At 39.9% G+C, this 15,143-nt stretch overlaps 1 protein-coding gene across 7 annotated transcripts in view; it reads left to right on the top strand.

Annotated features, from left to right (window-relative positions):
- Positions 1 to 298: 298 nt before the first annotated feature.
- Positions 299 to 15,143, top strand: part of gabbr1 (gamma-aminobutyric acid (GABA) B receptor, 1) — a 78,382-nt gene continuing 63,537 nt past the window's right edge. For 5 of the 7 annotated variants that reach the window (XM_012967945.3, XM_012967944.3, XM_012967946.3 and 2 more), the window contains exons 1-4: positions 299 to 824; positions 9,764 to 9,880; positions 10,163 to 10,238; positions 10,760 to 10,963. In XM_012967945.3, the coding sequence (XP_012823399.1) occupies positions 10,163 to 10,238; positions 10,760 to 10,963 (280 nt within the window). In that variant the 5' untranslated portion in view covers positions 299 to 824; positions 9,764 to 9,880. Of the gene's footprint in view, positions 831 to 9,763; positions 9,881 to 10,162; positions 10,239 to 10,759; positions 10,964 to 15,143 lie in introns of all 7 variants that reach the window. The other 2 variants (XM_012967943.3, NM_001113819.1) reach the window with 2 other exon arrangements.

Raw genomic sequence — 15,143 nt, 5'->3', positions numbered from 1 at the left:
GATGAAGCATCACTATAGGTGGGTTGCTGGGGGTTGTAGTCGAACACAATATGAAAGTCCATAAACTGAACAGTATTACATTGCTAGCTGTTTACATCGTTGAGATGCCACACTGAGTGCTACAGCTTTGTTACCACTAATCCCATTCTGAATGATTTCTTCCTTTAAACGTGTATTTTAGACCAACTCACCCCCACACCCAATCTGGATTCATTTATCCCCCAGCCAGAATGTAGCAACGCCCTTTTCTCTCTCCTCCCCACACTGCACCTGGTTATAGCTGTGTCTCTCCACCTTGGGCTGTCTCTTTACCCATCTCCTCTGCCCCTTTCTGTGCTCCCTCTCTTCATCCATCCGGCCAGTGCTTCATCCCTGCCTGTCGCTCAGTGGGAGGCTGATGGAAAGAGACAGAGGGGGAGGGCGAGGGGGAGGAGACAAAGGAGGGGAGAGACAGATACCAGAGAGAAAGGGAGGGCGAGCTAAGGATGAGACAGCTTGAGACAACCTGTCTGCCTTGCTTTTGTATAGAGGCCTGAGGAACAGCCCGAGACTGAGTGCCGAGCAATGAGAGTCTGGTGAGGGCAGAGAAGGGCAAAGGGGAGAGACTGTCACTGAGAGACTGACGAGCTGAGCTGTTTCACCTGCCATGAGAGAGATCGGCTAGGGATTCAGCTAAAGAGACCGCGAAGGCAAGAGAAAGACACCGAGGGATGCAGCGAGCCACTGACATCCTTAAGCGAACGTGAGAGCGTAACTTTAAAAGGCCATAGTGTTCGTGAGAGAGCGTCCTCCATCCCCACCCAGACGTGCGAGAGAGCCAGCAGGTATATGTATGTATATATTTATAGCCCTCATGGCTCCTGCACCCTAGGGTCACACGCAGTAGTAACAGTAGCAGCAGTGGCAGTAACAGTAACAGTATAGGGGCTGAATGGGAGTCAGTGGAAATACTATCAGTGCGGGCTGCTGCTGCTCATTGCATTTCTAGTAAGTGTCAGCCAATCAAGATGTGGTACCCAGCGCTCACGTACTCCTTACCCCTCAGCACATCCTGCCATGTCTGTGTGCCCAGGCTAGCGTGTGCATTACCTGCTTCCCTACATGTACATGTTGGCCTGGCGGCCTTTCCGACCGGCTTCACTTCTTCGGCTGCAAATTCTACTAAAGCTGCTTCTGGTTATTGTAGCTCAGGGACAGCCCAATGTTCAACGTCTGTGAGGCATATGTTGGCGACTTGGGCACGCCATGGTGTTATGCACCTGTAATAGGTATTCTGCACCTGCAGGTGCCCACAGGAATATTGCACCATCTTCCTGTTACTGAATACCTGCCCGGGGTGCAGAAACATTTCTTATTTAATATAATCCTGATATATACTTGCATACTGTGGTTACCTGGATAAATATACATTCACCTACACATACTGTACATCAATTTTTCTGTAGTTAAAAGCTTTACATTTACATGGTAGCCCTTAGGCCTGCATGACCTGTGTGAGCTAATAAGGTACCACACCCAAAAAGGGCTACATAGGTAAATACGCACTCATACACCACATGCACTGCAAAATGTACTTTATTCCCATTTTTAAACATGAATAAAAACATATACAAATGTGTAACTGTGTAATATGTGTACACTAATTAAGAATACATTATTTCTAACATAAGTTGTTCAATAGGCCCCAGTTACATTGTAGTTGTTGCAAGATGCTAACTTTTATTATGGCTTAACAGTCAATCTGTGCACACGGACTGCTTGTATATTCTATACCAGTTAGCATGCCCAGAGGCATATACTGTATCAGACAGGGTGCATGTAATAATGAATGAATAATCTATATGTTTAAAATCACTTTTACAATTATTATACCACATGGTTCTATTGCTAGGTGGAGAAGCGCTGTCATACTTTGTATGGAGTTTTATTTTACTAATATTTATATTTATTTTGTGTGTTTTGGCTGTATGGTAAAAGGGAACCTATTGTATTTTGCTTGTTTGTAAGTTTACTGCCATATTTGTTTTTGGCCATGGTAAAGTATTACCTGTTAACAAAGAATTATTTGTGAACTGAAACATGGATTTTGTTATCAGTATAGCTGGTTCATGCTTTTTCTCATATAAACAGGGCCAGTCTTATAAACTGCGGGGCCCAATTGGGACCATTTTGACAGGGCCCCCTACACAAGGTGCCAGCTGGCACAGGGTTCCAGGGCTGGGTGGGCAAATAGTCCCTGCCTCTTGCTCTGTGGCTGATGTTGTAACCCTGCCTTTTCATCTCTCTTTCTCTTGTTCCTTTGGTCCCCAGTGAAGTGCAGTTCATTCAGGATGCTGAGTGGTCTAGGTCCAGCATGCCAAACTGTTTCTAAGAAGGTCACGAAGACATGTAGATCCACACACCACATTTTCAGGGTGCTCTGAGCAGTGTCGGACTGGGACCCCAGGGGCCCACCAGAAAACTTTAGACCATGGGCCCCACTCTCCAAACTATTTCCCTCCTTTCCTCACCCAACCTCTTTATTCTCCCAGTCTCTTTTATTTACATGCTAGCATCTATTCTTCCATCTATTTCTCCTCTTTCTTCCCATTCAGAAATAGGGAATGACCATGAAACAGGCCAAATGGGCAGGAGCAGGAGGGCCCACTGACCCCTGGGCTCACCGGGAGTTTTCCTGGTATCCTGGTGGGCCAGTCCGACAGTGGCTCTGAGCCATGCATGAGAATGGCCTCTCTGATGATGAAATAAAATAGTGAGACAGGACACCTAAGTGTTCTCCCAAAAAAAATGCTTGGCAAAAAGTAGCCAAGTGTGGAAAAAAGGCCTCAAAGCTTGCCCCACCTTACCTGCAGTTATAGAACACTTTTTTTTTTTTTTTTATAGAAGCTAATAGGACTGTGTGCTTCTTTGAGCAGCCCCTCTGGCATTCACCAGAATCCACAGATGCCTGGGTCAGACATGCTCAGGCTGGCACACATATCCTTTGTATGTTGCTAGTGGGTGTGGTCAAACTCTGCCCCTGACCCACCCCTCCTGCAGTGTCATTATGCCCCACTTCTGTATCTGGCAATCAGTGTTTAAGTTCTCTTTCAGTGATGGGGGTGGATCAGGCATGAGTATACCCCGCCCCCTCCCGCGCATGCGTGAACAAACCTCCTCCCACCTGAAAGCCTGAAATTAGCAGTTTAAAAATGCAAACACCTCAGAAACCACCAAAAATAGAAAGTTAATGTGAATTGTAAGCGTACTCAGAGAAGCAGCCTGAGTAAATGTACACCAGTTCAATTTTTTGGTTTAGAACCCCTTTAAGTGCAGACAAAATTATTTAGGGTAGATGTTGATATATTAGTATCTAAAGGAATGTTAACTTTTTGTTCTGCTTTTAAATTGAGTAGTGGAAACGGCTGTTTTGAGGAGCTGCAAGTGCAGCTTGACCACACACTCCATTCTGATCATGTACCTTTCTGCTCTTGAGCACATCACCAGTCATGCCGCAATTTCTGCCTGTTTCTAAGGTATACTGAAATATACTTGGGTGACTTTGGTCAGGGCAGGCTAGGGGCCTGGCAAGTGAAGCCAAGATGCACCTAGATCAGTTCTAATTCATGTAGGCATTTCTGTGACTGGTCTTTTACTGTAGTGTCAGCAGGAGGGGAACTAGGGAAGGGTAATAGGGTGACTCCTAAAGAATCCATGTTTTGACAGGTATTTTGATGTATGCTAAGGTTTAATCTCTGCAAAACACTTGTAAATGGGTCAGCACTATATAAATAACAGATACTAATATTAATACAATAATTGCCAAATATAAATATAATATTTGGTATGCAAGATTTTCCAAATCAGTTATTTCAGCATATTATAACATTGACTATGAAAAATAGTCTATTTTTTCTTTTACATTTAGGGGCAGTTGTATTAATATTTTAAATTTTTACCACAATTTTATTTTTTTCAGCAAAAATTACATATCGAGTTTCCAAGTGCAAAAAAAATTAAAAAGTCTTACAATTTATCATCTAAAAGCTGGTGAATTCAAGTAGAAGTCAGTGGGAGTTGTACTAGCAAAGTGATTTTCCTGTATTCAAGGTATTTTTCACATTTATACATGATCGAGTTTTCAAAAGTAGCGTTTTTTAACAAATGAGTGCACCATCAAGTTTGGTGAGTTTTTTAGATTTTCCTAATTAAGATGAAAACTCAAATCAGCCTCTCACTGCCCAACATCTTGTTGCAGAAGTAAAATTAAACAAAACCAGGCAGATTTAGAAAGTTTTCTGGAAAAAAAATTGTGTCTAGTTTTCCTAGGTGAACTATAAAAGTTTCCCTTGGAAAATGTCTCCAAAGTGAAAATTTTATTTTTTTTAATTATTATTTGTTATTAAAGTGCAAATATTATTTCTTTAACGCATTACAGCTTTATATTTTATGTATTTATATAGTTTTAACCATAAGTATGGAGCTCATTTATGATAGACTGAGCACCAAAGCTTAGACAATCATAAATGTTTTTGTTGAAAAAGCCTGTTAGGGTAAAGTAATAAAGATTACTGAGCTTTTTTTGGCACGAAACCCAGTGGGATTAGTAAATTAACACTGGGTTTCCTTTATGATCGCCTGAGCAGTTTAGTTTCCAGAGCCCCTGGTCCCCTATTTACGCCACTTCTGCGATGAATTGGGGCGGCCTTGGGGCGCTGCTGGCACGCTGAAAGGTAAGGAGGCACGCTGTTTGGTCTCCTGGTATGCATTACACCCAAATCTGAATTGATCCAGGTGCTTCTTTGCTCCCCCTCCACCACCCCATAGGTTACAAAAATGGAGACAGACTCCAATAATCCAATAGGAGTCATTGGGGCTCATTTATCAACACTGATCAAATCTGCACCTGGGAAGTAACCAGGCCCGGATTTGTTCCACAAAGGCCAGGGCCTAGGGCGGAAAAGATCTGGGGGCAGCATGCCATCTGCTGGCTGCATCTGAACTGGGGATTGGGCAGGAGATTTTGACAGCTGTTTGAATCTCCAGCCCACCAGTCTCTAGTGCCGGCGATTCTTCAACAATAGTAAAAATAGTAAAAAAATTGGTTTTGCAGTGTGGAGCCATGTTAATAAAAAAATTCAACATTTAATAAGCCTATGGGTTAAACTTATCATTGGAGTCTTTCTCCATCCTTGTAACCTGTTCTGGTATCTTTTTCCCAAAATGCATTAAACCTGGGGTTTTCTGTATAAGGGGTCTTTTCATAATATGGATTCCCCATTGCCCCATTAGCTCTGACTACTGATTGCACAAATATAGCCATGAAGTGATCATGGCTGCTCGCAGTTCTGAAAGGCAGGGCAGCTGTATGCAGGGTTATTTAATGTCCTTGCTTATTACTAAAGCTAACCTTGGTCAGCAACAACCCCACATGCTGCTCCCTGAATTCAGAGCAGATATTCATTGATGTTGAGCTTAAGGCCACCAAAAATGAATGTATATTGGAAATAGGTTTCTTTTTTTAATGGAGAACCAGGGATCAGGCTTTAAGTGTTTGACTTTACAACCCCTTTAAGAGCAGCAGTGTGTTAACAGCAATTCTGTTTTGATGCTCCCCTCACTCTGCCAGCAGAAATCTGGTAGTGACAGTAAACAAAAGTGATTTAAAATAATGTATAGGAGTCACTAACAGAAAAACTAGCTGCTCAACATATCAACAACATAATGAAGTGACCAATGTTTACTGGTCAATGTACTTGTAATGGTTTAGGACAATATCATGTACAAAAAAAGGGTTGATCTAATTGCTGATTGTTTTGGTTTTTGCCTTTACTGCCTCCCAATCTAGCCACCTATAATAAGGGAAGCTAGTTTAAATAAGGAAGAGGGTTATAATATGAGAGGTTGGGCTGGCTAGACTAATAATTTTTTTCTCCTCCCACAATTGCTGTATAATTTTCACTGCATTGAATAGTGCAAGGATTAAAAAAACATTTTTTTTAAAAATCAACTTCAACATCAGTGTATATTGTGCCTCAAAGGAGAAGGAAAGTAAAAGTCACTAGGGATGCCATTTTTTTTGCAGTCATTGGCATAAATATAAAGGAAGCAGGCCCCAACAGTTACCCCGTGGGGGGGTTCTTAAGAAATCCCTCCCTACTCATCTGCTCACCGAAAGAGCTAGTGGGCGGGTAGCAATAGCTGGGTAGGGTTGATGTGTGCGCCAGGCCCCTTTGCAAATTTTTTTTGTAGGGGGCTTGGGGCCATGTATTTACACCACTGGATACATTGTCACTTTTTTTCCAACAGCCCCTACATGCTTATGACAGGGACTTTATGCTTGCAACCCTGTTTTACTCTGATTTCCAAACTTTATTCTTTTAAAAAATCTAGTTCCTGGAAACACTGTAGATATAGACACGTTCTATAGAACACAGAATATACTGAAAAAAACAGTACATGCACTGTTTGGAACGCATATTTACTAGTTTATTTACTGTATTATATGGCATGTGTATGAACACTGGTTTACTTAAGTCTGCATTTCTATTTTGTAGTTTCAGCTGTTTTGATCAGTAACTTTAAACATGTGGTTATTACAGCTGTTTATACGAAAGAAGGCAGCCCAGCACACACCAATATTCACTGCTGTTCTAGCTTTATTATGCCATACCAAATACAGCATCTGTCTAATAAAAAATAATTTAACAATTAAGTAAACAATAGGATTATTTGGCCACCAATAAGAATTCATTAGTAAGCATTTATAATTGCACTTTTCTTGCCCTTTAAATTAAAAAATCTTCGCCTATTTTTTTTTTTTTAAACACTGCTTTGTTCTTAAAATGAGGATAAACAGACTGCTTGGTAATTCCTCCTCCACACCAGCTCCTCTGCCTAAACCCCCTCAGAAGGCCAGATCTCTACTAAAGACATACTGTAAATCTAATATCAATTAAGGAATCTGGTGCACAAATATATATTTATATTACACAGTAAAGATATCATAGCAAGTGATTGGACTGCCTACCATAAATATATCAGTACAAAAACATGCAAATACTCCCCTTAAGTTATACAAAAACTCCCCTCAATAATTCATTTTTCACCCCAGGCTGTATACTTTGCACAGAGCACCAACGGCAAAATATCTGTAGTATTTACTTAAAGGGATTCTGTCATGGGAAAACATGTTTTTACAAAAGACAGGAATGCCCACTATTGAAGTATAGCTTTAAATGATAAAAAAGCCCCCAACTGGGTATTTGCAAATACAACAGCTTTGTACAAATATCTAAATTTCTCTATGTGTTTGACGTGGTACGCCAAAGCAGGGACATGGTTGGTAGTTGCTTGACTCCTTAAAGGGGATCTGTCCAAATCTTTTTCTATCATGTTAGTCAAGCAATATAAGCTTTATTTAAACTATATAAATTAATTATTTTTGTTTCCTTCAGTCATTAAATTCACAAACATAAAAAGCAGGCAGCAGCCATTTCTTGTTTATGAAAAAGAATGGAGGACCTAATTCCCCTACCCATGCACTGGCTACAGAATTATAGGCGGTGAAGAGGGGGAAAATGTGAGGGGTCAGTGACATCTAGAAAGTACTGAATGGAAAGTGAAAGTAATTGCTGCCCCTCTTCTATGCCCAGTCATAGAGGCAGGGCAGAAAATATATGAATGGTAGCTGAGATTTGTATATATCATTATAGCAGGTATGTATATTTTAAAGAAGAAGGAAAGCCTAAGTCACTTCGGGGGTGCCAAAATGTTAGGCACCCCCAAGTGACTTTAATCGCTTACCTTGTACCCCAGGCTAGTGCCCCCGTTAAGAGAGAACAGCACCAGCCCAGGGTAGCAACGAGCGCTTCCCTTCTTCCCTGTTGGCACACATGTGCATTAGAGTGAAAAGCAGAACTTTAACAACAATTTTATTATACAGCTTTTTATATCTGGATGACAGGTCCCCTTTAACCAAAGCAAGGGCATGATTGGTATGCTCCTGCTAGAGGAACCTGCAAGTGAAGGTTTTTTTTAAATAAACCCAATTCTAGCCATATAAGATACCTCCCAACATTTGAAAAATGCAATGAGGGATAAAAAGAGATGCTGCGCTACACGTGGCAAATTTGTTTTGCCTACTTCCATTTTTGTGACCAATTGTATCTAAATGCAGGTGTTGCCTGTTGTGTTTTCTGGGCTCTCTGCCAAAAGCCTACTTATTTAATTAAGTTGGAGAAACTTTGTATCTTTTTTAACATATAGTGCAGGAGATCAAAGAGAAATTAGGGCCTTTTCAGTAAGAACCTGGGACTGCGGGCTAAGCTGTTAAAATTGGGGCTGTCCCACAAAAATCGGGACATTGAAATCCATTTTCCAAAAACACAATTTTTTTTTTATATTTCATTTTTGAAATTTCACATGGGGCTAGCCATATTCTTCATTTCCCAGGGTGCCACAGCCATTTGACCTCTGCTTTGATAAACTCCAGTCACATTTTACTGCTAAGCTGCGTGTGAGTGATATCACCCCCCTCCCAACAACTGATCAGCAGAACAATGGGAAGACAGCAAGATAGCAGCTTCCTTTAGATATCAGAATAGCACTCAATAGTAAGAAATCCAAGTCCGGCTTGCGACTACTTTATTTACTTGGGAGTAGGAGAAACAAAAGGTTACTTGAAAGTAGTTCTAATGTGTAGTGTTGGCTCCTTCTGAAAGCTCAGACTTAGGCACAATGCACTGAGATGGCGCCTACACACCAATATTACAACTAAAAAAATACATTTGTTGGTTCAAGAATAACAAAGATTTAAAATGTAGTCAGTGTACAGCATCTTTGAAATCTTTAAATATCTGGTTTTGAAAGACTAAAAGTACAGCTGCAGCATCCTCCCAATCACTTAGGATACTACCTCCTCTCGCCAACTTAGCCCCTCCCTCAGGAATTTGCTTTGGCTCTTGGCTACTGGGCATGCTCAGTTCTCATGTCAGGTTATAAACACGCCCTCCAGTCTAGCAGCCAAATAAGAGACGACTTTGCTGGTTCCCAAATAAACTTTGCTTTAGCTGTCTGCTATTATTTTTTTCTCCTAACCTCCTCTCCTGAGCTCGGCTTAACCATTACAGTGCTCAGTCCAAGCAGGAAATTTTATTTTAAATAAGTTCTGCCTGCTTAAGTCTTTAATTGAAGGTGTGTGAGAAGGAAAATGTCTGCTGGGTGAAAGCTGCAACAAGCTCAGCTAGTGTGATATCGCAGCCTATTATGATACTAAAATGTACAATTACTATATATATTGGTATATATGTGAGGTAGGTATGTATGTGTATATATGTGCACTGGGGTTCGTTTTGAGGGGTTGAACTTGATGGACCTTTTTAACCCAAAGTAACTGTGTATACAAATGTGTAAAATATTTGGGAAAAATTAATAATGCTTCCATTTCTATTCAGTCATTTACATTTCATAGGGTGGGTACCTCTGTTGCTGAGTTGGGATTGGGAGTGGTAAATAAAAATTAAAATGTGGCCCTTTTTCTTAGTGACATTCACATAGTTGCCTCAAAAGAAAAAAAAGCAGCTGAAGGCAAACAGCTTAAGGGGGTCTGATACCACATTTGCTTATGTACAGTATGTAAGGTTATAACGTGACAGGGATATACCCACTTGAACTGCAGCAAGTTACAGAGGCTTGCCAGTGACTGGCTAAAGTACAATATATATGAAGGTTTTCAATATGTAATTTTAACTGCTGATTCTTTTTGATATATTTCTGATTTTAGATAATGTGACCTCCCTTCATCCATAGTTCATTTGGATACAGGACATCATGGGACATAAAGCACTGTAAGAAGTGAACAGGATTTGAAGCGTGGAAAAAGCAAGGCAAAAAGTGAAAAGTGAGTTTATTTATAAATAATGTGACTTATTATTTGTACCCATGTTAATCCTTGCATGCTAAGAGACCATTCAGATATGCAGTTGTTTTAGTACAACCTCCTTTTAGTTAGTACAACTTTAGTCAAAATCATCATTTGACAGAGCTTGGGTTTAACTTGTGCTAAATGCCTCTTTCTTTACACTATTGATTTGTTTAATCTTTTTTCCATTTTTTCATCCTTATGAGTTCCCATTGTGTTCTTTTATATTCCTTAAATTTCTGCTCATGTTTACATTTCCAGATGTGCCGCAGTATCACTCTTCTCTTTGCTTTATGGCTTACTCCAGTGTTTGGATCTGGTCAAAGTAACACAACAGGTATGTAGAAAAAAGCAACAATGAAGCATGAATGTAATTTGCTGCAGAGCACAACACTGCAGCTTCAAATATGGAATTTAATCCTGCACACAACATATCTTTAGTTAACCAATGCAATACGGGGAGCAAGTGATGACTTTCATTTAATAGTGTGGCTGAGAAGAACATGATGAATTGCATGGAAAATTTTGGCAATTATAGCAAAAGAGTAAGAAGATGCGCCACAGAGGGAAGGAAGTATGACATAAGAATGAATGAGAATAACAGGAGACTGAAGAAGGTATAGATGGCAGGGACTTTTATTATTGCATGAGAGGAATAAAGGTAAGAATGTGGAAAACTAAGAATTTAAAAATGGAAGTGATTAGGATAAATTACAAGAAACAGAAATAGAGATGAAAAAATAAGAGCAGGGTATGAAAGGATGTGGGGTGAAAAGATAGTTGATGGATGAGGAGAGTAGTTCAAATAAAAGGAGCCATGGGCTACCATATAATTACTTTTTTCCATGACTGTTCCAGGCTGCCGTATCATTCATCCACCACGTGATGGAGGGATACGTTATCGAGGTCTGACTCTCACTCAGGTTAAAGCAGTTGAGGTGCTTCCTGTTGATTATGAAATTGAATTTGTTTGCCGTGGGGAACGTGAGATTTCTGGTCCCAAAGTAAGGAAATGTCAGCGGAACGGAACATGGACAGATATGGACAAGCCTAGTCGGTGTTGTAAGTATTTGACTTGTTGGTTAAAGGTCAAATATATCACTACGCAGTAAGAAAGGAAAACATACAAATACTAATCTCTACACTAGTGCTCTCCAACTTCTTTGGTACCGAGGGTCGGAATTCTTTTGGCCTACATAGTGGAGGGCCGATAATGTAAGCCAGTTTTGACCACTCCTCATTTTCTAAACGGCACCCACTTCAAATTACACCCATTTTAGCACAAGAGCTTTTAAAGGAAAAGTAACACTAAAAATTTTTAAGTAAAAAATCTATTCTACCCTGCTCCAATAATTGCCCTATCCGGCACACCATTTATTATTTTGAATGCTTTATTAGAAAATACTTGCTATAAGGTGAAATAAGGCGATACGGTGATGCAGGGCAGAATCCACTATGCAACGATCGATTGATTGATCCTAGCCTTCATTCTGTATAGGAAGGAGTCAGGCTAGGATCAATCAATCATCGCATAGTGGATTCTGCCCTGCATCGCAGTATCGCCCTATTTCAAATGAACGGAAGCCAAGTTTTAGCAGGTATTTTCTAATAAAGCATTTAAAATAATAAATGGTGTGCAGGATAGGGCAATTATTGGAGCAGGGTAGAATAGATTTATTACTTAAAATTTTTTGTGTTACTTTTCCCTTTAAGATCGTCACCACATTTATGTATTTTTTAAAAAATTAATATTTATTAGTTATTTTGCTTTCACACTTAACTATCTTTCCTATCTCCTACTATCTTACATTTAAAAAATAAGTTAACCTTTTCATTAAAAAAATCTTTAACATTACTCTATATATAGATCTTTACTGCTACACTAATGCAGCATTTTCTGCATATTTGCTGGCACATTATAGTTAATTCACTAAAGTGCGATAAAACGAGCGCTATTTATAGCATTTGTTAAAAATTTTATCACGTCTTATTTTTCGCGTCTTAATGCATGATTCACTAAAAGGATACTTGCTCTAATTTAGACGCAATGCTGTTTGTGTTATTTAAGTCGCGAAGACTATTTTTTGTGGGGTATTTGACGCAACGCGCGCTAATTAACGCAGCGCGCACAAATTGGCCCCAAGTGTGTTACTGCGATATTTAGCGCATCTAAGTGTTTGTGAATCATATGTTCACACTAATTTCTGCACGCTAATTAACGCAATGCGTTAAAATTAATGCATTCGGTTGTGCGCTATTTAACGCATGCAATATGCGACTTAACGCATGCGATAATACTTTAGCGAATCGTGCGTTTTTTTCCCGCGTCAATTTTAACGCAAAAAAGCATGCGATAAGCGTTATTGCACTATAGTGAATCAACCCTATTGTGTTGCAACCATCGCAGTTGCATGTGATGCACCAATACAAATTGGTTTGGCCAGTCACTTTCATGTTGCTATTGACACAGATTTCACAGGAACTGTGTTGTGTCTCTTCTGGCACACAGTGTTAATAATAGCATTATTGTACAATTCACTTGGCAAAAATCAATAGTTTCTCTTGAGGCAGCTTTTTTGTGGAACTCCCTTCTTTCAGTTAGTGCATGTACTGCTGCAAGTAAACAGGAGCACTTATGTGTGCAAGTAACTTTGCAAATAACATCAATGCACTTGTGATTACAAATGAGGCTGAATGCATTTTAGCTAGCTTTTCTTTGTTCATTTTTAGTTCTCCATTAAAGGGATTCTGTGATGATTTTTATGGTATACTTTTTATTTCTAGATTACACTGTATACATAGCAAATAATTCACTCTACCATTTAAAATGTTATTGTTGAACCAACAAATGTATTCTTTTAGTTGTAATATTGGTGTGTAGGCAGCCATTTCAGTGCATTGTGCCTAAGCTTTCAGAAGGAGCCGGCACTACACCTTAGAACTGCTTTTAGGTAGGGCTGGGCGATATACCGTTTAATACCGAATACCGGTGTTTTTTTTTCAAACTATATTCATTTTTCAGATACCGCAATACCGGGGTGTCAGGGTACTCACCCGTGCGGCCCGGTCTCGAGCGTCCCGTTGTCCGCGGGACCTGCGTCAAAGCGCACGTACATGTCAAATCGTGCACATCCGTGACGCGCTGACGGCGCCGGTTCTGCGCATGCGTGGGGGGTATTTAAAGCTATCAAACGCCTCCTCCTGTGCTATGTTGTCTGCGGCCTTGCCTGGGAAACTAAGCCTGCCTGATTTACCTTACGACTTTCTGTTGCCGATCCTTCGCTTGCCTGACTCTGATTTTCAATACTGCAGTAATTATTCTCTAATTTATTAGGAAATGGGGTTAACACCTAATCATGCATGAAAAAAAAAATACCGTCAAATACCATGACACCGATATAATTTTGAAAAATACCGTGATATAAATTTTTGGTCATACCGCCCAGCTCTACTTTTAGGTAACCTATTGTTTCTCCTACTCCAATTTAACTAGAGGAGTCCCATACCAGACTTGGATTTCTTACTGTTGAGTGCTATTCTCATATCTACCACTTTTAGCAATATACTGTAGGTGTCAGGGAGCTGCTATCTTGCTACCTTCCCATTGTTCTGCTGATCAGCTGCTGGGGGTGAAAGGTGTTACTGAAAGTTTGACTGAAGTTTATCAGAGCACAGGTCACATGACTCTGGCACCCTGGGAAATGAAGAACAGGGCTAGCCCCATGTAAAATGTCAAAATTAAATATAAAAAAAAATGTATTTGTGTTTTGAAAAACTGATTTGAAAAACTGATTCTGCTGGAGAAGCTCTATTAACTGATGGGTTTTGAAAAAAACATCCCATGACAGTATTCCTTTAAGAAATAAAAGAATAATGATAGTCCTGTTTCAGGGCTTTCTCATATTTAACAAAATCATTTTTAACTTTTAATGTTAGCATCTAAGGAAAAGTATTATTTTTTGGTACTTCAGCCATGTAGTTCGCAGTGGTGCTAGATGAAATCCCTCATCAAACTGAGAACCTTCTCTGAACACTGTTTGGCTTTGCTCTTCATGTGCTTGCACATAGTACCCTTCTGCTGCCAGTGTGTGCATGCATACAGTGCATAATCATTATCTGAACTACATCTTTGTAGTTTTTTCAGTTTCTTGTCATCTCCTCCATTCCACTGAGACCAATTGCCTTTTTATTTTACATAAACATTTGCTGCTGTCTCCCATATTATACCTTTCTCCTCCTGCTTCTTACCTTGGGCATTCCATTTCTGAATTCCTCTGTAACCACAGCATCTAAAATGATCTAGTCACTTATGGGCCAATGCCCAAACCGAAAGTCTACATTTATTACCCTTTAAACTATACAAGGCAGGGAGCCCCTACACAAACAATGTAACTTTTTATTGCAGTGTTTGCCTTACCCTGTCTTTACTATAATAAAATGTATAGCACTGTTTACAGGGAAGGAGTGTTGTATTTTCATTTGTTTCAAGGCTTTTCATTGGAGAACATAATTATATATGAATATATAGCAGATTTTGAAGAGTCTAATACTCCTTATGTCCTTAAAGGAACAGTAAGACAACATTTTCACTTTAAAGATATCAGTTCTAAATACTTTTATTAAGCTATGTAACATTAAAAAAATGCAATATTGTAAGTGGTTTTGTAATAAATTACATTGCCACTGACTTACTGGGCCAAGCTCAAAAGGCGATACGGCGATGGGTAGACTTCTGGTCTAATCCGGAAGTTGATTTAGTGCATTCTTTGAGTCTTTTTTAAAGTAATTTATGGGCTACTAGTTATCTGGCACAGAGAGGACTCCCTCTCTGTGCCAGATAACTAGTAGCCCATAAATCACTTTAAAAAAGTCTCGAAGAATGCACTAAATCGACTTCTGGACCAGGAGGCAGTAGAGGATGAGGCCCACTTCCTGCTACGCTGCCCCAAATACTCAGCACTGAGAGACACCTACTGCCAGAGACTCTCCCATCACATCCCAGACTTCCCCTCTATAGAAGAAGAGAGAAAACTCCGCATCCTACTGGGAGAAGAGGCACCAACAGTAACAATGGCAGCACAATACATAACAGACTGTCATAGACTGAGAGAGACAGGACTTTCCCCTGTCCCCATATACTGACCCCATAACCCCACCCCTTAAACCCCCCAATTTTCATATATTGACCCCCTAACCCATTGCACCCTCTACCTGCTTTGGCAATGCTAAATGTTTTTGGCCC

This window comes from Xenopus tropicalis, chromosome 8, assembly GCF_000004195.4.
Source record: "Xenopus tropicalis strain Nigerian chromosome 8, UCB_Xtro_10.0, whole genome shotgun sequence".
NCBI lineage: Eukaryota > Metazoa > Chordata > Amphibia > Anura > Pipidae > Xenopus > Xenopus tropicalis.
Note: the sequence above shows the minus strand (reverse complement) of the source record. Positions and strands in the feature narration are given on the sequence as shown.